The sequence below is a fragment of the Schistocerca gregaria genome, chromosome 1, assembly GCF_023897955.1.
Source record: "Schistocerca gregaria isolate iqSchGreg1 chromosome 1, iqSchGreg1.2, whole genome shotgun sequence".
NCBI lineage: Eukaryota > Metazoa > Arthropoda > Insecta > Orthoptera > Acrididae > Schistocerca > Schistocerca gregaria.
This window is the reverse complement of record NC_064920.1, coordinates 219023366-219048625: the sequence shown is the minus strand read 5'-3', so window position 1 is coordinate 219048625 and position 25260 is coordinate 219023366. Positions and strand designations below refer to the sequence as shown.

General features: G+C 39.7%; 1 protein-coding gene across 4 annotated transcripts in view; it reads right to left on the bottom strand.

Annotated features, from left to right (window-relative positions):
• Positions 1-25260, bottom strand: part of LOC126337707 (probable Rho GTPase-activating protein CG5521) — a 275478-nt gene that overhangs the window by 213619 nt on the left and 36599 nt on the right. For all 4 annotated transcript variants that reach the window (XM_050001492.1, XM_050001493.1, XM_050001495.1 and 1 more), the window contains 6 exons: positions 25019-25179; positions 12781-12896; positions 12433-12574; positions 6132-6303; positions 2447-2611; positions 178-349 (listed from right to left, as the gene is read on the bottom strand). In XM_050001492.1, coding sequence (XP_049857449.1) covers positions 178-349; positions 2447-2611; positions 6132-6303; positions 12433-12574; positions 12781-12896; positions 25019-25179 — 928 coding nt within the window. The remainder of the gene's footprint in view (positions 1-177; positions 350-2446; positions 2612-6131; positions 6304-12432; positions 12575-12780; positions 12897-25018; positions 25180-25260) is intronic.

Here is a 25260-nt window from a genome sequence, read left to right as displayed (position 1 = left end):
ACACAAAAATAAATCACAACCACGTTATCATCCACAAAATCATCAATCAACACAAATTTTTTAATGAAGAATCAAAATCTGTTAAAAATGTAGGAGGAGGCAGAGAAGGGAATGTAAAAATATGGGAGAAATCACTGAGAGAAACTTTCCTGGATTAGTATGAAACAAACTACTTACATTCATTTGAATCCAGTCCTTATAGACAGCTATGGCCTTGCGTATAGCAGGTGAATGAGTGAAATTGAGCAGAAATGCTTGTCTGTAGACTTCATGCACAAAGTTAACGTTTTCACGTGTACTATACAGCACTTCACGCACCAAGTTAATGGCTGCTGAGTTTGGATCTTCACTGAAAAAAATAAAATAAAGAAAATGCAGTGCAAAATAAAATTTCATCAATGTATAAAATGAAATAAACATCTTTACAAGAAATAAGATGTCTTTGGCTGACAACTAGCAACAAAATTAATATCAAATTTTGATTTCTTAGATATTATTCACATACTAAATTTCAGACTATGGTGTAAATACACTTTTCTACACATCTGTGAGCCCAGTCTCAACTCATGAGTTTCTTCATCATAGGGCTTTTATTTAGATTTCTGTAATTAGTAATTCATTTCTTGTTTTCATAATAATGAGCCATGAAGTAATAATATTTGACAAGTGACACTATTTGTAAACAAATGCACTCTTGGTAATGCACACTCTGAAGTGTGTACACAAATGAATGAAATATTTTGAATCTGGTGCTTTCCAGTAGTGGCAAGTGGTCATTTTTCCATCTTCCACTCACAGTACATCCCCCCTCCCCCCCTTTCCAGTCTCACTTTCACTTCCATACATAAGAAAAACAGATGTAAATGTGGATGTGGATGTAGATGTAGATGTAGATGAAGAGGTAGACATAGAGAACCTGAATTACCATCAACACCCGGCAAAAAACCATTCTATCAGTAACAGTAAAGACTCACTATCATACTCTGTCGTTACAAGTTTATCAGTATTTCTCTGCTGCTGCAGTTTCAGGGGTTAGTAAACTTTTTTCTTATATTTTAATGCAATTTACTGCACCTGTTTCAAATCATGTCTATCTCTACCATTATTTTTTGAATGTTACCTTTCAACTTCAAAGGATGAGCATGTTTTGTTATGGCAAGCACTTTTATTTCCACTAATCCCAGGGAATACTTGCTGAACTGTACACCATTCATCCCAAAAGTTCCAAGACTAATTTAATTGTGGCTTATAAATGATGCCAGCTCAGTAACTACAGTGGCAGCTTGAACTAATAACTGTAAACAACAGATGTCTTACCCCAAAAGTACCCAGCCAGTTTCAGTTGTTAGCACACCAACTTTATGCGTACTTTGAAATCATAATAAGATGTGCTACTACTCATAACCATCATAAATCATCATAGCACAAGCCAACCTATCCATTTCACTGAAAAACAAAAGTAGATATACCATATCATAATTTCATAGTGTAACACATGGCAAAACAACTAACAAGCAATTCTATATTTGTTTATTCAGTTTTGTCATTTTCTTCTTTACAAAATTTTGTTTTCAAGTTAAACAGAGAGGCTGACTTATGCCATGATGATTTATGATGGTTATGACTTGACCAGACCTGATTTCAACTAACAACAGAAGGTTGTCTGTCAATGACTGAAAGTGACTGCATAATAAATTTTGGAATAATAAAGCTATGTGCAATCAAGATCTCAACACATTAGAAGATCAACATCATTTCACCTTGACACATTCTGCTGTTAAAATTTCACACTGTCAAAACAACAGTCTGGATGCTGTATGAAATTAAAATACAGTTTTATGAATATTTTGTTTGAAGAAACATCAATTCGACAAGTATTCATGTAAATGGTGAAAATAGGAACCACTATGGCACATTTTATTGGCATGCAAGGTTTTTTTTACTAATAAGCTGCATATCAGTACTTATTATGAAAATAAAATATCTTATTCCATTTGCAATTTTTTTCATGGTATTTCCAATTACGTAATTACATCCAGCATTCTAAAAGCAGGGTGGAAAATGTTTGTGCAAAAAACTTACCCATGGATTTAATTATTAGACAGATTGTTAGAAAAAAGATTTTTTCAATGACTTTATAAAGTGCTTTATGTGAGAAAACAAAAGAACGTCACATCAAGCACTTGCCGGTTCACATTGTAGCAATGAGCAGAACTGGCAACACACTGCAATCTGGAATGAATGCACTAACAGTAACTAGCAAGTATCCAAGAAGGTGCTTTGCTTAACTGAAATTAAATCCGATTTGTGGAGAAAACCATAGCAGGGTATTTTTTCCAAAATTGCTCCTAATGGCTTACATACTTATAAACATTTATATAACAGGGTTGATATTGATTATGTACAGTTATAAGATAAATAAGATATAAATTTAAATTGTACTTACGTAACTGTGTGTCCAACTTCTGCCTGGGAAAATGCTGATGAATGATTTGAATCTGATAATGGCGACACAGCAGACTGTGCTTCATGGTTCGAGCCTGCCTGACTCACACTGACACGTCTCAGCTCTGTCCCTGGTGAACGGTCTGTTTCCTCATTTGGTGAGACACTATAAATAAAACAACTCTATACCTCCAATTGTGCAAAGATCTGATATTTCTTTGGGAGGTGTTCATACATAGTTATCCCAATTTCAGTACTCAACACGATAATAAATTTATCAATTCTGACACAGAGAGCATCTGAAGAGAAATTCCTGACTCAGGTCAACAGAATCTCTAACAGATTTAAAAGTAATTTTAGGACTGAATCCACAAAAAGAGGATTATTTACTGCTCTCAACATAAGCAAAGTACTTGAGAAACCTAGTAGTAGCAAAAGATTGAATTTTAATTTTTTGCATTCCTATTGAAGAAAGATTCTATGTATCATAGATAGAGAAATTACTGTATTATGGTAATGTAGCCGAACAGAAGCACCAGGACCTTACAGCTGTGTGTGCACTTACGTTTCCATGTATTGTAAAAAAGAATGGAAGTTTGAAGTCAGAACCATACACAGTACATTTTCCATGGTGCAGATAATACATATTTTAAACATACAATGCAAGCTTTCACGGACAGTACGTGACTTCTTGGTGATTGTTTTAAGGGCATTAGACCATGGTCCTGGGCATATTCCGATGTCTCACATTTTGTCTTCTATGCTAGAAACGTTTTCAGAGGGAATAACAACTCAGTAAGGTTGTTTGAGTTTGTAACTGCTTTCCGACTTTTTATACCCTCTGATGTTTCCAACAGTGGAAGACAAAATTTAGGCAGAGAAATATGTCTTGGATCACAGCCCAATGCCCATAAAACAAATATCCCGAAAAACATATTTTAAAGTTTCATTTACCTTTCTTTGTGGAGGACAGATATTTAGTAGTCAACATAAACATCTTTCCAATGTCCAAATTCATGTAAGAATGAAGTAGTATCTGGCTCTTATACTTGTAAACTGATTGGGTGCACATCATACAAAAAAGATAAATAAATAAATTAGAATAAAACAAAAATTATACATCCCTTAGACCACAGTCCAATCACAGAGTCCCAACACAAAAAATAAAACAGGGAGCAGGGACAAAAGGTATCCTTTATTCTATACACTGCAGCACCAGTCCAATATTTAATTTATTACCTATAACTCTGGCTTCACCCCCTGTTGTTAAATCACAGGTGATCAAAATTATTCTTCTAGGGCTTTTCTGATGATATGGCATACAAACATTATATTTATTAGCTAATTCATATGTCACCAATCAAGGAGGCAGTGTGGTTGACCTACTGGATTTGCAACTGAGAGGAGCATGGTTCAAATCTCCATCCACCCAAGCAGATTTTGGTTTTCTTTGATTTCTCCTGTATGCGTATCTAATATAAGCACATACTTTGTCTCTAATGAACTAATCGTCAACTGGCCATTAAATCATCTTCCCTTCTTTCTTCCTCCCTAAATCATACCTATACTGTTCTGTAAATTGCAATATCCATAATGTTCACAGTACCTATTTCCTCCTATCTTCCCAAAGCTAAAATAAAAGCAAGTGTCCATTCAGCAATGACAGATAAAAGTTAAGTCTAATTTTTTGTTGCTTCATTTCATTTGGAAGTGTCGTAGCAGTAACTGTGAAGGATGGGGTAAAATATTTTGAAGTGGTACATACCCAAATGCAGAGATAAACTGCACATTGCTAAGTGACGACATTTCTTACTCAGACTGGTGAATATTTAATTCAGCACTGAAAAAGTCATTCGGAATGTAAATGTAATGTTTCATATTGCAAGGGCCTTACGAAATATCTCCATTCCTGGAATTCAGGAAATGAATGTAGAGCTTTAACAGATACTGTTTGCTTCTACAGTTAAGCTTTCAACATAAGATCATTTGATTATTAGAACTGATTGCAAAAATAAGACTGATCCTGATGGCTGGCTTCAAAGTTTAAGAATATTTTCAGAACACTAAAAAGACTGACACTATTATGTAAAATAATTTGCGTTAAAGTAAGGAAAAGAGAAAAAACACACATATATAAAGTGCATTACCGGAGTTACATATTGCGAGCAACGTTCACAGATATAAAGTCAGTTGGGTGGCTGTGCCTAACTCTACACTGTACTAAAATGTGGAAGACATTTGACCACCAAGAGAGGCAAATGTGTTGTTATGTACACAAGCATTAAAAATAATTTAAGTGTTAAAATATGTGATAAAATCAGAGAGAGACATTGTAAACTGGCGAAAGTGGTGCACAGATAAAATTACAATACAAAAGACAGATTTCTTTGTTTTACATTTAACCATAAAATTGCAGAAATATTAAATGAAGAAATACATCTTATTAAAAGATTGCAAATCAAAACAAGCAAAAAGGAAATATAGCCTTGCAGTATCTTATTTCAAGGTCAATAGCACCATCAGGATCACTTGCTTCTGGTGGACTATTGGTTCCCATTTCCATTTTCAGTATATGCTGAGCTGTGACAAAATGCAGTGGAGCTAGGAGGAAGTGGCTTTGCTGTGTCTTCAGTTCTCACAAGGAATGCAAAAAAAATTCACTGTCTCATCTTTCTTTAAGGCAGTCAACTTCACCACAACACGCACCTCCTAGTGGCCAATCATCTTCTACCATTTAATTGTAGAACACAGGCAAGCACAGTAGTCTAATGGGCATTGCTTCCCTGCACACATAACATGTTAGTATAGTTGTAAAGATTGTTCAGATTGTTTTCTCTTTTGTTTAATCCAAATTATTTCATTTAATAGTGATAGTGTACACTCAAGGATTTTTTTTAATTTTTTTTTTATTAGTGATCTGAATATGATTACTAGCCTGAAATAATTCATCATAATAATTATATTTCGGGAATAATGATAACAATTAAACTCAAGACATAACATTCTGATCATATACTTCGCTTCTTAGAAACTTCTGAAGATATATGTTATTTCCAGATACGATCTTTGGTGTAGCTCATTTTTAGTTATTTTACACTACCTGTTTGGACCATTGCAGTAAAGTCCCAAGAAAAACCCCAAGAACTGCAACAGAGTTGAATTACAGTGGTCACATTCTTTTTTATGTGGGTAAGCAGCTTTTGTCACCACCTTATTAATCTTTAGGTACATTCCTTTTAAAATACTGTATTGCAACAACTAACTGTATACGTCTGCAATCACTCATATCTTCAATCTCCACTACCTATTTTTAAACTGATCTCACCATAAAACATTTCAGTGTCAGGGATATGACCACTACAGGAAAATACTATGTAGTGGATACACAACTTTTTTGATGCTCAGCACTAGCCTACATCAATAAGCATCTAATACTCAGTGTCTTTACTGACTTTCATATTGACTGTGTATCAACACCCATTTCTTCAGTAACCAAAACCCACACAACTAGTTTACAACAGTTTCAATTTAACAAAAATTTTCTGGTGTGATTAGCAACTTTATGTAGTTTGGTATTAACATAAACAAGTGTGATGCAGGTAAAGTTGATTTTGTTACAAAACTGGTACACCTGGAATACAATCTCATACTCATTTAACAACAAGATTAGAAGGCTTGTATTATACCTGCTGGATGGAGCTGGGACAAATGTGTGTTCACTTCCTTTTTTTGTGATATGTGTAAAAATGGCAACCCATCTGATCACAGCAACACGGCAGGCAATGAAAGGGTCAGTTCGTTTTTTACCATCAGCTGTCTCCACAGGAGCAGGACACGCACGTTTCTTCAAGGGTACTTCTGTTAAAAGTAATCAGTATTAACATTATATACCCATGCAAAACATACTGTTCTTGAATATACTGTGTGGAAAAATTACAAGGCGCACAAATTCACAGCTGTTAATCCGACACTAGCTGCTAATAACAAGTTCTAAGGACTCGTAACATAGATAATTATCATGTTTAAAAATTACCTCAAACATAGTTACATACGTTGAAAAAGATAAAAACTTCTGATCTATTAATTTAGAAAGTTTGCCCACACAAGGAGTATAATAATTTATGTGAGATCAGTCAAACTGATTACGACCTGCAGTCAGTCATATTAAAGTGAAAAGATTATTATCTTTTAGACAAAAGTCTTTTGTCTGGATAAGGAATACAAGGCTACTGAGGAGGAGAGCTCTTTAGTCCAAAACAACATAATTTTTCACATGAAAAAAGTTGCTTAATTAGACCACAAAAAATTACTAGTGCAGATGAGCACTATAACTTTCCTGTTGATGGTTTATTATAGATTTTATACTGACACTTAAACCTAGACCCCTACCTTCAGGGCCAGTGTGCTATCAGTTGCCAAATACTCCTCATGGACCAATTCAAAATTTCAACCTGTCACTGCTTTGTCTTTATACTTTTCATACTTACATCTATAACCATTATGTGCTTGTTTTATATCTCCTACCGAGTCTAACAAGTCTAACAAAGAGTTCAATTCCTGGTCTTTTAAGTCCCACAGCACAGTAAATATAGTTGTGACTTCTTGGAGTACTTGATAGGTATAATTTGTGTGACATATTGTTACTAGTGTTCCAGTTATTGCAATGTAAACTGCACTCTAACTGATTCCCTGTGTATCCTGTCAGATGGCAACTTAGTCCCAAGAAGATGAATCTAATGAAGCACACTTATTTGCAGTCACACTCACCTGTGATAAAAACCAGAATGAAATATCCATAACATTCCTGATTTATTTTCATAGCTGGTTTGAGATGCCCAAATGAGATTACGGCAAATGATAGCACACAAGATATCGTTATTATGCAAAACTTCATTATCTATCATATTATTATTCCACTAACTACACACTTTCTTGATGGAAGAATGTAATTTTTAAGGGCCACTGATGGTAAAGTGAAAAAATGCCACAAGGGTGAGAATGAAACAAAGAAGACTTACAACACAAAACAGAATGAAAGGAAAAACCACAACAATGACAGATGGGCAACAAACACTTAGATTGACAAAAGGGGACAAGAAAACCACAATGACGCAAGAAACAGGTAGAAGAGATTAAAATAAGAAAGCAAGTTACCATGGCTGGCTGACCATGAGAATAAAAAAGAGAAAACCAGCCACCCTGCAACACATTAGAACATCCACCCTAAAAGTACTAGGGTGGAGGACACAGAGGGGCAAAAGAAATGCGCTAAAACTTAGAACAAATGATAAAACCCACCCTCATGAATAAAATGTAAAAATAAAGCTGCTGTCACCTGACAGTGAAGGTAGGGTGCCGGGAAAGTTAAAAGTCCGCTGCAGAGCAGCTAAAAGTGGGCATTCCAGCAAGAGGCAGTCGACCGTCATTTGTGAGCCACAGCAGCACTGAGGTGGGTCCTCGTGACAGAGGAGGTAACCGTGCGTTAGCCACATATGGACAATGCTGAGGCGGCAGAGGACAACTGATTCCCTGTGAGAGGACTGCATTGAAGACTTCCACACATTCGTAGTCTCCTTAATGACATGCAGTGTGTTGTGCGTACTGTTATGCTATTCTGTCTCCCAAAGCCAAAAAAACATGTGGCGTAAGAGAGAACACAGGTTAGTTTCAGAGGTGCCCATCTCCAGAAGAGGTTTCCACGTAGCCTGTTTGGCCAGCCTGTCAGCAAATTCGTTGCCTGGGATTCCGACATGTCCTGGGGTCCACACAAACACCACAAAATGAAGGGACTGTTCAGGGCATAGATGAACTTCTGAACGGGTGCTACAAAAGGATGGCGAGGTTAGCACTGGTCGATAGCTTATATGCTCATCAAGGAGTCAGTACACGGGAGAAATGACTCACCAGGGCATGAACGGATGTGCTCAGGAGCACGAGATATGGCTGTCAGCTCTGCAGTGAAAACACTGCAGCCATTTGGCAAGGAGTGCTGTTCAATATGTCTTCCATGAGCATATGCAAAGCCTACGTGGCCATCAATCATCGAGCCGTCGGTGTAAACCACTTCATGGCACCGGTACATGTCGAGAATCAAGACGAAGTGATAGTAGAGAGCCGCAGGGTTAACGGAGTACTTAGGGCCCTGCGAAAGGTCCAGAAGAATCTGTGGCCTAGGTGTAGACCATTGAGATGTATGTGAATGGACCTCAAGGAGAGGTGGTAACGGGAAGAATTCCAGTTGAGGCAGAAGGGATCAGACACAAACTGCAATTGGAAGCCCTGACCTGGGCCGCCAATGCGGGAGTTGAACCGCCATGGTTGGGAAAAGGAGACAGTAATTCAGATGTGAAGGAGAACTATGAATGTGTGCAACGTAACTGGCAAGCAGTTATGCATGCCTAGCCTTCAACAGATGAACCACGGGCTCCACCAGGACACTGGTCACTGGACACTGGACTCTTTCTAAAAGCTCCCGTTGCTATGCGAACGCCACAGTAGTGCACTGGGTCGAGTAAATGCAATGCTGAGGGAGCCGGCGAACCATAAACCAGACTCCCATAGTCAATGCAGGATTGAACAAGGGCTCTGTACAGCTGCAGCAGCACAGATCAATCTGCAATCCAGCTGGTGTTTTTCAGGCACTGGATGGCATTGAGGTGCTGCCAGCACTTCCGCTTAAGCTGACAAAGGTCAGGTAGCCAAGTCAATCAGGCGTCATAAACTAGTCCTAAGAACTGAGATGTCTCCACTATAGTGAGTGGGTCATAATGAAGGTAAAGTTCTGGTTCTGGATGCATGGTGCGACACCGACAGAAATGCATGACACACAACTTGGCGGCTGAAAACTGGAAGTTGTGGGTTAGAGCCCATGACTGCGCCTTGTGAATGGCTCCCTGTAGACACTGCTCAATAACACCAGTACTGGAGGAGCAGTACGAAATGCAGAAGTCATCCACATACAGAGAAGATGAGTCCGATGGCCCTAAAGCTGCTTCCAACTCGATAATAGCCATTAAAAAGGGAGAGAGACTCAATACAGAGCCCTGAGGAACACCATTCTCCTGAATATGGGGGAAAGTATGGGAGGTACCAACTTGGACACTGAAAGTACAGAGCGAGAGGAAGTTTTGGATAAAAATTGGGAGCGGACCCCGGAAACCCCACTCATACAATGTGGCAAGCGTGTGATGTCACCAGGTTGTGTTGTATGCTTTACATAAGACAAAAAAGATGGTAACCAAATGTTGGCATCTGAAAAAGGCTGTTCAGATGGCAGACGTAAGGGACACAAGATTATCAGTGGTACAGCGACTCCGATGGAAGGCGCCCTGACATGGAACCAGTAGGTCACTTAAGTCCAGGACCCAACCCAACTGCCGACACAGCATATGTTCCAGCAGCTTACAAAGAAAGTTGGTGAGGCTGATGGGCTGGTAGCTATCCACATCAAGTGGGGTTTGACCAGGTCTGAGCACCGGAATGATGGTGCTCTCCCACCACTGGGATGGAAAGACGCCATGGCACCAGATCCGGTTGAAGATGACAAGGAGATGTCACTTTTAGTCAGACGAGAGATGTTTAATCATCTGACTGTGGATCTGATCCGGCCCAGGAGCTGTGTCGGGGCAACACGCAAGGGCGCTGAGGAAATCCCCCCTCTGTAAATGGGGCCTTATAGGGTTGACTGTGGTGTGTAGCAAATGAGAGGACTTTACTTTCCATCCAGCATTTGAGGATGCGAAAGGCCGGTAGTTCTCCGATGCAGAGGCTCGAGCATAGTGCTCAGCAAAGTGATCGGAAATCGTGTTTGCGTTGGTAGATAACAACCACTAATGTTAATGCCAGGGACACCTGTTGGACCTGATACTCAAAAAGACGTCTGATCTTCATCCAGACATGGGAAGGTGACGTATGGCACCCAATGGTTGACACGTACCTCTCCCAACACTCCTGCTTTCATCGTTTTATAAGCTGGCGAACACGGACAGGCAGCCGCTTAAAGGCTATTAGGTGCCGCTTATGTCACTGTAGAGTTTGGCAACTCTCTTTAATTGCCTCAGCAACTTCCAGCGATCACCAAGGGACTGTCTTTCGTCAGGGGCACCCTAAAGAACGAGGGGACACATTTTCTGCCGCAGAAACGATCGTCGTAGTGACCTGCACAACAACATCAATGGCACCATGTGGGGGAGATTCAGTGGTGACAGCAGGATGAAGGCTTCCCAGTCTGCCTTGTTTAAAGTCCCTCTGGATAGGCTTCCGCAGGCATGACGTCGGGGGAGTGACAGGAAGATGGGGAAGTGATGATTACCACACACGTCATCATGTGCTCTCCAGTGGATATATGGGAGAAGGCCAGGGCTGTAAACTGAGAGATCAATGGCCGAATATGTGCCATGTGCCGCACTGAGATGTATGGGGGCACGTGTATTTGAGAGGTAGAGGTCGAGCTGTGACAGTAAATTTTTTACCTCCCTACCTCGGCCAGTAAGCATGGCACCACCCCACAAGGGTTTATGTGCATTGAGATCTCCCTAAAGTATAAAAGGTTTAGGGAGTGGATCAATCAGTGCAACCAATGCATTCAGGGGTACTGCACCATCTGGAGGAAGATATACATTGCAGACAATTATTTCCTGTGCCATCCTTATCCTGACAGCCACAGCTTCAAGAAGGGTTTGAAGGGGCACAGGTTCACTACATACTGTGATGTAGACGCAAACTCCACCTGGCACTCTATTATAGTCCCAAAGGTTCCTGTAATATACCTTATGGCCGCGGAGAGCAATGCAGAAAGCAGGTGTAAAGCTTAGCAGTTGCCATAGCTCATTATCATCAAAAGTGTGGAAAGCGATACTGCACAGAGGATGGAGGAAAATGCACCCAACAGCTGGAGATCGAGCAGAAGTGCAAATCCATGTCAACGAAGGATGCAAGAGATCTCAGCGCATGATGGACACAATGCACCATGTAAGGCGCTCTTCCCCAGTTGGCTCACTCTTAGGGAAAATTTTGAAAAATGGAGGTCATACTCTACAGGGGGCCGAAACTTGTGAGACTCCTTTTAGTCAGCTCTTACAACAGGCAGGAATACCTCGGGCCTATTCTAACCCCCCGGACCTGCAGGGGGCATAAGTGAAGACATAACACATTTATTTTTGTGCTGAGGATGTATTTTTTCATAAGCTACTGACCTTACTTTTCCTCAGTTCCTCACTTAATAAACCACTGTTTCAGAATCGCTCGCGTCTACACAACATGTCAGTGAGATGACCTTGTTTGAACTTCACTGTGTTTTGGCAAAAGAAGCAAATTTTAACATGGTAACAAGAGAAATATAGGTTTTACTCAAAATTTGCCACTCATGACACTTCTCTGAAAGTAACAAATGGTTAACATGCCAGATAATAATACATTGCTGCATTTTCAGTGAAATTCTATTTAGATACTAACCAAAGCAGAGGTGACCAAAGATCCTTTTGAATGGTCACCATGCAAGTGTGTGTGTGGAGAGGCTTCACCTAACATTTACAAAAAATATGAGTGTAGGCTTCAGTTTAGAATGGCACCTTCCCTCCTGCATTCAGCATTTCTCCTACAGCAAATGCCCACAACATCCATCACTTACCACTTTCCTTACATGTGCCCTGCCAATTCTACATCTACCTTTACATCTACATATTATTCTGTGTGCACTTAAAGTAAATTATTCAGACTGAATAATGGTGTGGCAGAAACGAATACAATTTTCTTCCACACAGCTGTATTAAGGGCAAGCCATCATTTTATTCACGCTCAAAAATTACAAATCAAAGTCTTCATTCTCAAGCAGTCTTAATGACTAAATGGGTTTTAGTGGTATACTCTGGTTGAAAATATTTCTCTCATACACATGCTCATACCTTTCATAACGTACTGCCTAAATAACCCACACATAAAGGAAGAAAACAATAAATTTAAAAATGGTAAAATACTAATAGGCCTTACCTAAAACGGGCTTGTATAGACTTGTCATATGAGAAAACTCTGGGAAGATATGTGGCAAGTAATACTGCTTGAAACGTTCAAACAGAAATGTGAAACATTTATGCTGCCTATTAACACGGTCCCTCCATTCCACCTTCGTAACCTGAAAAAATTATACTCTGTAGAAGAGTGAAATATTGACTCCTTCAGACAATCGGGAGACTACGAGCAAGATTTCAGACAAGAATATCAACTAAAGGTAACAAACACAAGAAAACGTTTTGGTACTTATTAATGAATCAGCTTATATTTCAAGACAGTAGGTGTACAAACATATAAATATCAGGAGTTACGAAGAGAATATCTAACCTGGGACACCATGAACTCCAGTAATGCATCAAGAAAAAACCGAGTGGGGTCTTCTGGCTGCTTCTCCCCACTTTGTGGAGACAACAGTGGTTGTATTTCCACGGGACATACAGGACCTGTAACATTAACAAGGAATACAAACAGATAAATTACACTTATTGTAAAGTACAAATTTTTATTTTATTCACAAAATAATGCTAATTTTTTAGGGCTAGATTACATGGTAATATTGCATAAGCATATTTTACAATGAGATTGCTCACATGGATACGAGTCATGGGGCAAGGAGACATGATGACTAAATATGTATATTATGCAAAAAGAGAGTATGGTGGAAGGCTATTTTGGTATGGGTGGGAAGGATTTTCGGATGAGAAATTTTATTTTCAGGGCATTGTTCACATAATTGTTGCCTTGCAGTAGAAGCTGATTGATTCTACTCATGAAGCAGTACAGTGTGATGTGGAGTTTGCTTTCTCATTCAGAACAGGTTACTATTCCGGTATTGCCTGTCACTTGCTTCCATAAAGTACAGAAAACCAGGAAAATAGGTTGGCAATTGCTGTTTCATCACTAAATCACCACTCATTGCTGTTGCAGTTGTACTGATAGCTGGCCACATATAAATCACTTACATTACCAACTGGGCGTTCCCGGACGCTCGCAGAAGTTGCTGACCTTCAAAAATTGTGTCCGTTTGGAGCTGATAATAGGGCCAGCAACCTGGCCAAAGCAAACAGGCATTGGCACTCATCAGTTGGGGTGGTGTGAGTCCAATTTGGTTGGTTGGTGTAATTGGGGGATTAAGGAACTAAACAGCAAGATCTTCCCTCTGCCAAAAGTTACTGACAGCAGCCAGTAATATGACTGATTTGGGTATGCAGGACTGGTAAAATCAAGGCAATGAAAACAATATTTTTGCCAGAAATTTGTCCATAAAAGAACATCCTAGATATAAATTTTAATAGCAACTGTAACCAATGTAGAGTACTGGTTCAAGATCACTATTAAAAAGTAATACAGACAATTTTACTTAAGCACATGCATGAATACTGATTTGTTGTTCTTCCACTCGCATCACCACATATGCGAAATGGTGAGTCCTGGGTGTAAAGCATTTTGTGTTCTTCCATTTTATAGGAGTGAATATGTAATTTCAGTTCAATATATGTCTTGTTTAAAGTTTGAATGTGATCTCCCATTTGGCAAAAACATCCACCGATGGTCTAGTCAATTCAAAATGATTAGATATGACCATACAGAGAAAAGCATGGGATGACCAAAAGCATCTGGAGAGGATGTTGACCATGTCACAGGAACTTACCTTCACAGCCCCTAATAAATCAGTTCAGAAAGCAAGTATTGACCTTCACTTGTCAAAGACAACAATGTAGAAAGTTTCAGGAAAATGTTTACACATGTGACCATACCAGTCACAGTTGGTATGTATGCTGTGAAACGAGATGATTATGGTATACACTACAACTTTGGAAGTGAAGTGTTGCAACGAGGACTTTCTTAATCATGTGGTGTTCAGTGATAGGTAATTTTTCATCTATTTGCGAAGATAAATACCCATTGTGTAAGAATGTCCTCCTGAACTTGTACAATATCAAAGATATTCCCCAAAATTAAACATTTTTTGCATTGTATCCCTTTGTCAAGTGTACAGACCTTTCTTTTTTCACTGAGGCTACCATAAGAAGGGTGGTTTATCTGGATATTTTGCAAGAATAGCTCTTCTCTAATTACAAGGAGAACTTGAAAACTTTATTTGGCAACAAGATGGAGCTCCTCTTCATTGGCAGCTCTTTGTACAAGAGTGGTTGATTGTCTAACACCCTGGCCATTGACTGGTCGTAACGGTCAATATGACAGAGCTCTTTTCCACTAGCCTCCAGGTTCACCTGACCTCAAGCCATGCATTTTTTTCCTTTGGGGCTTTATAAAAGATCATTTCTATGTTCTGCCACCACCTAATGATTTGTTAGTGTTGGCACACAGAACTGATCAGGTTACTACTTCCTTTACTTCATATTTATCAACCAAGAGTATGATTTTAGACTGGATGTGTGCCGTACAACTGAAGATGCACATACTGAATGTTTGTAAGAAAAACTATGTTATTTTAAATCCAATTTGCTGTTTGATTTGTTATAAATAGTCTAAATTAAACTCTTATAACATACCAGTAAAACTGCGACGTTCTTTTATGGACACGCTGTATGTTAGGGAGAGTTAAAAAGTATGTGGGTTAGGCCGGTATGTGTGCCAGAGAGCAGATAAGGGTTTTCCTGTGCTGAAAGAAACCTCTCCCACACTTTATGCCCCCCCCCCCCCCCCCCGTCCAACCTCAGCCACCCAAACCGAATGAACGACTAAGACAGAAAAGAAAAAATAATGCCTTCTAGCCAAGAGATTCGTAATAGTAAATGTGATAAGGCTAATAATGTAATATACATCAGTTGCACTGACAGTAGTAAAACAAGGAAAGAGAAATAACAATGGCAGTAAATGGGTAGAAGGAGGTGCGTGTTTCTATGGGGCTGAGCACACAACAGGGAGCCTCCCTCACATCGGTGTCACCTCCCACCCCAGTTTGTTATCGTCAAAGAGTTAAAGATAGGATAGAGACTACTCGTCATCTAGTGTCGAGGATAAGGAGTAGTAAAATATATTGCAGCAGAAAAAAGTGTTAACAGCATTTAAAAGCAATTAAAACAGAGCAAAAGAGGGACAGTAATGGTAGCTGGCAGAGGATGTAAGGTTGAGGGACCTTGGTCCAGAAAGCGGTGGGAGATAGCCAAAGACCGACCACCTTGTCCCATATAGTTTGACACATTATAGCTGAAGATAATACACCACGTGCCTTGAAAAAACTGAGAACCATTTCATCTGTTGTACATCATCCACCACTACTAGAGACAAAGAATCTGAAAGTCCATGAATCCAAATAACCATGGAAAAGCCAAGTGGAGGGCATTCCACCAGGATGTACATGGCTGTCTCTAAGGCAATATCAGGAAGGCTCTTTATATATGATAAAGCAATGGGTTAATCTGTTATGATCCATCCAGAGGTGATATAGGATGGTGAATTCCTTCCAGAAGGAATGGAAGGAGGAGTCCCAGCCATTGTGTCCTTTATAATGTGGGGTTTATTACAGAAGGCAAAGTCCACCAGATGTTGTTCCATATCATAATGACTAGAGGTCTTACTTGCACCCACCTGGGATTGTCAAAGCAAATGCTAGGCAGGTAATCACTTCTCTAGCCAAACAGTTGGCCATTTCGTTTTCTGGAATACCAACATGGCTTGGGCCCCAGACTAAGACAAACGAGTTAGTAGTAAAACAAAGGTCCGATAGAGGATCATGAATAGCAGGTATCACATGTGACAAGAGCAGCTTGATCAATAACCTGGAGCCTGCTCACAGAATCACTAGAACTTAAAGCAGAAGTAAGGAAGGACTGTTTAATAAAATTAGGGCTTTGTTCACAGCTAGCAATTCAGTCATTAAAAACACTGCATGTTCTCTGTAACAAATGTTGTTCCCAACTTGTGGAAGATGTATATTCCATCCTATCCGTGGTTTTAGAGTCGTCAGTCAAAAGGAGAGCAGCACCCTGACACCCCTGAAGAACTCAGAGAAAGAGAGGCCAAATAGTCATCTGGGGCAACTGAAACTTTAGTCCTTGAAACAGGTCAGTTTTAATTCATGGTCTGGGTACTAACCAAGGAGGAGTGAGCAGAAAAACTCAAGGAGTACATTTTAAAGGAAGGTAGGAGGAGGTCACAGCAAAGAGTCTTGAGGAGCAGCCCAACCGTTAATCCTATCCGAAAATGAGCATCAGGCAATTGACGCCACTTACATGAAAAAACAATGAGATAAGTTTGACAATAAAGAAATTATCATATGGTGACTGCATAAGTGAGCAAGAGATGGTACTGTATTTTATGGACTGTAGGGCAACCTTAAATTTTTCAGAATTCTTCCAAAAAAAAAAAAAAAAAAAAAAAAGAGCATTTTTGCCATCTCCACTTATTTTTATCGTTACAGTTTTACCATCTTTCTTGGCAAAAGTCCTGTTACTCGGGACACAAAATGTCTGAGGTGTTTCATCCATATCCACTATTTGGCTTAGTTCCAAACCGGTTTTCTTTTAATGTTGAATAGTAAAGCGATGCAAAGATAATATTTTCTCTTCATACTCTTGTGGCATTTTATGGGGTATTTCAATTTTGGTCTGCATGCTAAGTCCACAATGCTTCTAAACTTGTAGCACCAACCAACTACACCCATAAAGTCTGTTAAGATCCACTGCAGCACTAGCTTAAGAGCATGTCCTGTTCTGGGTTTGTGATGGCGGTTCACAAGGGAGACAATGTTAGCAAGCTTGTGGATCCCCACAACTCATGCTCATCGCATTGGTCCACTGCTGCTGCCAGTTGAATCCTGTGTTGCCAGATAGAGATAGGCTTCCTGTTCAGTGAATATATGGCCATTTTTAAGACTGGTGGGAAGTTTAGATCAAACACTGGCCATTTTTATATTAATTTTGAGTATAAGACACACTGAATTTTGGAGGCAATTTTTCGAAGAAAAAAGTGCATCTTATTGTCCGTAAAATACTGAAGAGGTGAGATCCCCATTTTGGTTAAGATACTGTCTATAGGACTATTCAGAGAAGTGCCAGCAACCAATCCAAGAGTCCAAGTAGAGGACCTTCACATGACTCCAGGGAGTTGGTGTTCAGCGAAGGACACAATTCAGGAGCTAAAGAAAGTCAAAAGTCATGAACATACGAAGTGGGTGTGACCAATGGCCTGACAGAAATCACAAGCCCATCAATGGCGATGAGGAAGAGGGTGATACTTAGCACGGAGCCACGAGGAGTGCCTTTCTCTGGGAACTGTGGGGACATCAATGATGTATCAACTCTAATCTGTAGCACTTGGTGGGGTAAAAACAGGCAAATAAATATCAGTAGGTAATTTCAAAAGCCCCAACCACAAACATAAGTAAAATGTGATGTACCATCCAGTGGCATATGCCTTCTGTACGTCAAAAAGATTTCAATGACACATTGGCATTCAGAAAAAGCCTGTCAGATTGCTGTCTCCAATCCTACCGGGTGGCCGTTTGTGAATTGTTCCTTTCCGGAAACAACACTGATGGGGGTACAGGAGTCACCATAATTGGAGAACGCAGCATTATCATTAGGCTGATATCCTTCCAAACAGTTTGCAGAGCACACTGGTGAAATCAATCAGTCAGTAGCTATCAACGAATGTTGGGTTTTTGCCTGATTTAAGGATGGGGATGCAAAGGGAAAACATGTAATCAGACATAGTTGAAAATCCTGAGTAGATAGAGTCTTTGAGAGACATTCAGATATCAGAACACCTGACTTTGAATCAAATGAGGGCCGAGGGCTGTATTGTGTGATGAGCGAAAAGCCAGAAGCAGTTCCCAGACAGTGAAAGTTTCATTATGTAACTCAGCACTATGGAGAGATGGGGCAGGGGGTAGTAGAGGGTGGGAGGGTGGAGGATAGGCAGACATATTCAACTTGTCTTTTGTGCAGTTGAAATATTGGCAGGTAAGAAGAGAACATTGACACTGTCATAAATTGGTTCTCAGACACCTCTTTCTGATTTTTTAAGGAATTTCAGTCATCATTAAGCCCCGCTCTAGAAGTAAATCATCCAAATTTCAGGAATATATCTTTATTATTGTCACTGCAATACATTCCATTAGCTTGAAATACACTGTATCTCAAGCCGACGGAACGGGTTGTAGGCACACTAACCAAGATATCTTTCTGAAATTTAGCTGAGTTGCTCTTTGGGCATGTTCGAAAGGAGTGATATGCTAATTTTATTAATTTTAATTTATTCATTAGTTATTTCAAAAACAGTGACCAAAAACACATGGCAAACTACAATTTCGTTTCAAACATCCATCATTTTATGATTTTATTCAGTGTTCAATACTCTGCAGCAGTTTTCTAAGTACCAAAAATAGAAAACGTATAAAAAGACTATTACTTTGGATTTTTAGGTACTTGATACTGTGATATGACAAGGTACCAATCATGATCGATGAGAGGGTCATCGAGAAAATTTTATTGGGAACCCCTGCTCTATAGATTAAGAAAATTGTTTGTCTTTTGATTTCAGATCTGAGCTACAGACTATAGGACTTCCTTCTTCAACACACGATATTTTGCACAGAGCAACTTTAGCTCCTTGGATGGGAGCTTAATGATGACCAAATGTTTTAAAAATCAAAACGTTGTTCACGGATCAAAAAATCATGTACAAAATGATTAATGTTGATTGCTTCATTAGTTTTTCCCAAAATAATCATAAAAATTGCTTATTTTATAGTCTGACTGAGGAGAATGGACCCTTAAGGTGGCCACCTCAAGGTAAGTGATCTGCAAAATCTTAAACATGGCTGCAAAACAGCGATTCTGTAAATTTGAAGAGGTTGAAGAGTCAGTCAACCAGTTGCGAATAAAGGTTAATTTGCCTCTAAGCATGGTTTTGATATCTGTAAAAATATGTGGTTTAATAAGACTACTACTTCTGAAGAAGATTTTTTGTAAACATCGAAACCATAGTCAAGGGCTAATAAATCTTTGTTTGCAACTGGTTGGTGGTCTCACCCAAAGAGTAATACATGAGACTGGGGAGTATTTGGCATTTTAATTAAGATAGGAAAATTTCATAACTTACTAAGGGAACAGATTTCTTCATATACAGTTTCAATATTATCCATAGAGGACACTGGCATAGCGAATAGAAAGGATCCTTCATGTGACTGGGGCAAACAGGGAACTGAAGGCAATAAGTTTCTTCACTTCACATGTCTGTTTTCCTCTCATGGCACAGCCAAGGAGAGAAAGTTCTTAGGGTTGTAACAATCTGAACTGAAAAATTCCAGTCTGTCTGAAGATACTGCTGAAGCACAAGGCCACTAACAACTTAGGTCCTTTCACAGCATCAGATTCCACCATCAAGCCACCTACTCCAAACAAGAACTTTCCGCATGGGCACCACCCACCATATTAGTGGTAATTTGGCCCTATGGCTCGAAGCGGAGAGGTACCTATTCCTCAGCATACATGGGGAGGTGAGCTCAAATGGCTCTGTGAACAAGGAGCCGATGTCTATCATTAAAAAATCGAACGAATGTTCTGATTGTTGTTTACAGAGACTTTGTGACCATGTTGAAAAATAGTGTCATACAACTATGTCATTTTAAAGTGTAATGCAGCATTCAATGAAAGTTACTTGGCCTGGAGTAATAATGTGTTCCTTTCTGAAGCCCCTCACAGAATTTCACATTAACAGTGGAACACATTCAGATCAGATGACCAATGTCAGCACCGTGGTCGCAGACGAGATCTGTTCAAAAAATTCCAGAACATTTATAATTTCACACCAATGATGTGTTGGAGCAAAATGCGGTAGGCATCCCTGCAAATGCCTGTGTTTAATGTGTAACTGCTGGAAGTTTCACTGTTGTATGTCTTTTGTTCAGTGCTGTATTGGGTAGAACATCGAGTTGCACAGTTTGCAAATTTCGAGATAGCAGAATTAGACAAGCAAAGCGTCTGCATTAAATTTTGCGTGAAACTAAGGCGGTCCAATAAATACACACACCAAATGACACAGGAAACCTATGGTGATGAGTGCTTTAGCCTTAATCGGTGTTATGAATGGTTCAAATGGTTTACAAATGACCAGATGGAAGTTAAAGATGACCCTCATTCAGGACGCCCTTCAAAATCTACCAATGATACTCATGTCAGGAACGTCAACAAAACTGTGTGTGCCAATCAAAGACTAACCGCCCCAGAGATAGCAGAAGAATGCAAGATTTCAGTTGGATCACGTCACGAAATCCTGACGCAGCATCTTGGAATGCTTCGTGTTGATACGAAGTTCATCCAATGGCTCATGAGTCAGGACTAGAAAGACATTCGCCCCGCAATCTCTGAAGAGCTTTTGGATCATGCAAATGAGAATGAGATGTTCCTTGAGAGAATTATAAATAGTTATGAGATGTGGGTCTACAGTCGAGGGCAAGGCTCAATCTCCACAATGCGTTGAGGGGCTCAATCTCCACAATGGGTAGGGAAAGGTTCTCTCAGACCAAAAATAGCTCATCAGGTCAAGTCATATGTCAAAGCCATGCTGAAAGTTTTCACGAATTTGTGCCACAGGGACAAATTGTTAAGTGCCGGTGTTGTGACACCTGCGAGAAAACATGAGAAGGAAATTGCATGAAATGTTGTGAGACAATTCATGGCTCTTGCATTGCGATAACGCATCTGCTCATTCATCCTTATTGGTGCATGACTATTACACAAGAAACGAAATCACTGTGCTGCCTCATCCTTTGTATTCTTCAGACCTGGTGCCTGCGGATGTTTTTTTTTTTATTTCCAAAGTTGAAAATCCTGCTGAAAGGACAAAGATTTGCAACGACAGACGATATAAAAGAAAATTGTCAAGATGATGCTTCGCACAATACAGCAAGAGGCATACCAAGACTGCTTTCGAAAGTGCAGAAAGTGCAAATGGCATTTGGGGCAGTGTATCAATTGTGGGGGAGAGTATTTCAAAGGAGACCATACACAATAAGTAAAATGTAAGTGTAGAAAAATTTTGAGAACAAAGTTCCAAAACATTTTGAACAGAGCTCGTATATCAAGATAGCATTACGCCACAATGTGGAGATTGTGGTCAGGTGAACCACCAAGGAAGAGAATTTGACTACAGTGAATGTCTACACATGGTAGATCATGTAGCAGCAGGCATCTGTTGCAAGGTGTGTTCAAAAAGTCAGCCTACATGTCAGGGTGCTAGCAAGCACTAGTCAGATTGCTGTAAGTTGCAAAATGTCAGATCAAATTGAGCAAAGTTTGCCAAAAGCTTGGCAATATCCAAGCAGAAAGCACTTGAAAGATACAACAGGTGTTAGAGTATGCTACCATGAACAACTTATGTATAAAGGCAATGAACAGCTGTTTCAAAGATGGCTGCACATCAGAAGACAATGAACAACATTCAGGCAGGCCTTTAAAAAGTCGCAATTACAGTGTCATTGAGAAGTTGAGCAATTTGATCATGGAAGGTCACTGTATGACCGTATGAGAACTTGCAAAGGAAGCAGTAACCCTAACTTCACGAGAACTGTGATCACAAGTGATGAGACACAGGCTTATACATCTGACTACAAACCAAGATGCAGCCATCACAGTGGGAACATCGAACACCCCAAGGCACAGCAGGTCCACAGCAATGTCAAGGTCATTACCTTTATTCTCATACGGTGACGCATCACAAGTATGCACCAAGAGGCTAAACCATCATACAGAAACATCACCAAAATGTCTTCTGTCACCTCCATAACGCTATGTGTTGCAAACAACCACATCTGCAGGCAGCAAAACTTGACAGTTCCATCAGAATAACACATCTGCCCATCCTGTGTACCTGGTTCAAACATTCCTCAGCAAACACAAAATTTCTGTGGTTAGTCAGGCTCACTACTCTTCCAACAAGGCTGCAATTGACTTTTGGTTATTTCCCATACTGAAACTGCCCCTGAAAGAACACAAGTCAAGAGAAGAGTTGTGGAATGTAATGGACCAGCTGATCACCATTTCAAAATGTGTGTTCCAGAAGCACTTCCAATTTGGTGGGAGTGCTGGGATAAGTGTGCGCATTACCAAGAAGACTATTTTCAGAACGATTTGGGTTATGTACCTCCAAATCAAGAAATGTAGGTCTCCCAAAAAAACATTTGATACTTTCCGAACACACTTTGTAAATAGGTTAGGAAATGCTGTCACCACTTCAGGTAAATACACTCACTGACCACAAGTATGCAAGTATCAGTGGCAGAATTTTGTGTAACCTGCAGCATAGGAGGGTCACAGGAGCAACATTTTTATTAGACACAGGAGCACAGATGTCAGTTGGTAGCCATAGGTTCCTCAGGTCAGGCAATGTGTGTCCATCTTACTGAATGATAAAAGGAATGTGGGGAAATTATCATCTAGTTTGGACTATCAATGGTTACTTTCACCCCATGGCATCATGTATTCCAGCTTTTGTTTGAAGTACCCCTCACATAAGCAACAGTTACAATGCTATTCTCAGTTTGCATTTCCTGGCTTTGCATTTCATTATAGCTGATATAAAGTGCCATAAATGGAGCTTGATGGGTTCCACTTACCATGGATTCCACAGCTGATGATAAGTTGCTGTGGGATGATGATGATGATGATGATGATAAAGACTGACACCAATGCTAAACTGTGATCATGCTCCCACAAGCTCAAATCAAATGACAGTAATCTGGAAGGAGCAGGGAGTGTAATCTGGATAGATGTCTATCCTAGATACTGGCCAATGCACTGTTCATTGTGGAGTCATTGACATATTACTACAAACTGAGTAGAACATGATGCTTGGCACACTGTATTATGTCATATCTGTCAGTATGGATAATTTAGGAGAAATTGAAGTCAAATTAGGATTAATGTCTGTGCAAATAACAAAGAAGTCTGTGAAACTGAATTCTATGCAAAGTTATCAAACGTAGAGCTGGGGGGTGGGGTGGGGGGGGGTGGTAAGGGTGGAAGGGGGGGGGGGGGGGGGTACACAGGACTGATGAAGACAACCTCAAGGTTGTACTTCTGATCTGTATGTCAGGGTAAAATAAATTTAGCTAAAATGAAAATGAAAAATAGTTCTATCTGCAGCTGGCGGTGGAGCAATGGAGCAGGTGGTGCTTGGATAGGTATTCATAACCAGCAGAAAGATTACAGATATGTGAATACTGGTGATTGGTCAAGTAACATCAATCATGACCAGACCTGAGTGGAATCTGCAGTAGTTTTAAGTAGTCTGAGAGAAAGTATTATGGATACAGGATTGACAAAATTTTGTTGATTGTCATCGTCACTTGTGGTGGTGGTGGTGGTGGTGGTGCTGCTGCATCAAGGTAAGAATGTGATACACAACTGTCAAAATAGGACCAAATTGTTGCTGGTGTATCTTGGATAGGAAATTAAGGGGACAGAGAGATATTAAGGATATTAGCTATACATTGGGCCCAAAATTTATAGTTTTTTTTTTTTTTTTTTTTTTTTTTTTTTTTTATAAAGTTCTGAGTAGATTGCAGATACATGATTGTGGGAGTAGCTTTTGAGTGAGTAATGATATATAAGTGAGCAAAGCTTTATAATAAGGAATTAATGAAAAACTGTTGAAAATGGCTCTGGAAAACTTGGCAAAAATTGAACTACAATAACAGATGAAACTGGGTCTACATTAGATGAAAATGTTTGCAAGTGAATGAAGCTATGAAATGAGTATCTGTGTGTGTGAGAACAATAACAGGTTTGTTTGAGTCTGTTTGTCTATTTATTTGCAACATGCTCCATGTAATACTACATTCAAGCAGAGAATGTGTGTGTGTGTGTGTGTGTGTGTGTGTGTGTGTGTGTGTGTGTGTGTGTGTGTGTTGATGATGATGAGGAGGAGGAGGAGGAGGAGAGAAGGGAGAGAGAGAAATCTGATGCTAGCACATAGTCTACTCCTCATGAATAGCACCAAGGTGCCCACTAAGCAACATCCGCTGCACTGTTCACCAGCAACAGTGCCACATGCCCTCACTTAATGAGACAATGCAGAGAGGTTTAGTATTTAAACCTAGACATTTGCACAAAGTCTGTTGATCAGGAACTTTACATCATCACCTCTCCTTGCTGGCCAAATACTGGCAGTGAAAATGTTTTTCACCTCCATGTTTCGAACCGGCTTACCCCTGGGTCAAGCACCACCACACAAGCAACCTCAGTCACGAAGACAGATTACTGACTAGAGTAGCATGAGTGAACATGGAGGGACAATTAAAAACAACATATCAGCACAATATAAAATACATGAATATCTGTCAAGCATACTTTCATGAACATAATTGTTCTCTCTCTCTCTCTCTCTCTCTCTCTCTCTCTCTCTCTCTCTCTCACACACACACACACACACACACACACACACACACAAACGCGCTCGCTCGCTATCTTATTGTAAATAATAAATTATTATATTTCATAGTTACCAACTTAATTTTACAGTACAATGTTGATATCAAAAATGTTTTAGTTACAACAAAAAGAAGTTCTTAAAGGCATGTTTAAATTATAAATACCTGCAGTTGCATCATGAAACACAGAGGCAGAGTTGTGGCTTAATGCAGGAAGCCCCATCCCTGGGAACGGTGATGGGAAACCTGGTACTAATGTTGCAAAAATGGCATGCAGACTGTCAGGTGCATTATCACCCAGTGCTTGATACCATAAGAGAAAATACCTGTAAACATTTGAAGCAACAGTTGTTAGCAACACTCGAACCACAACATACTACTTTACAGAAATTCATGAATCAAACTAA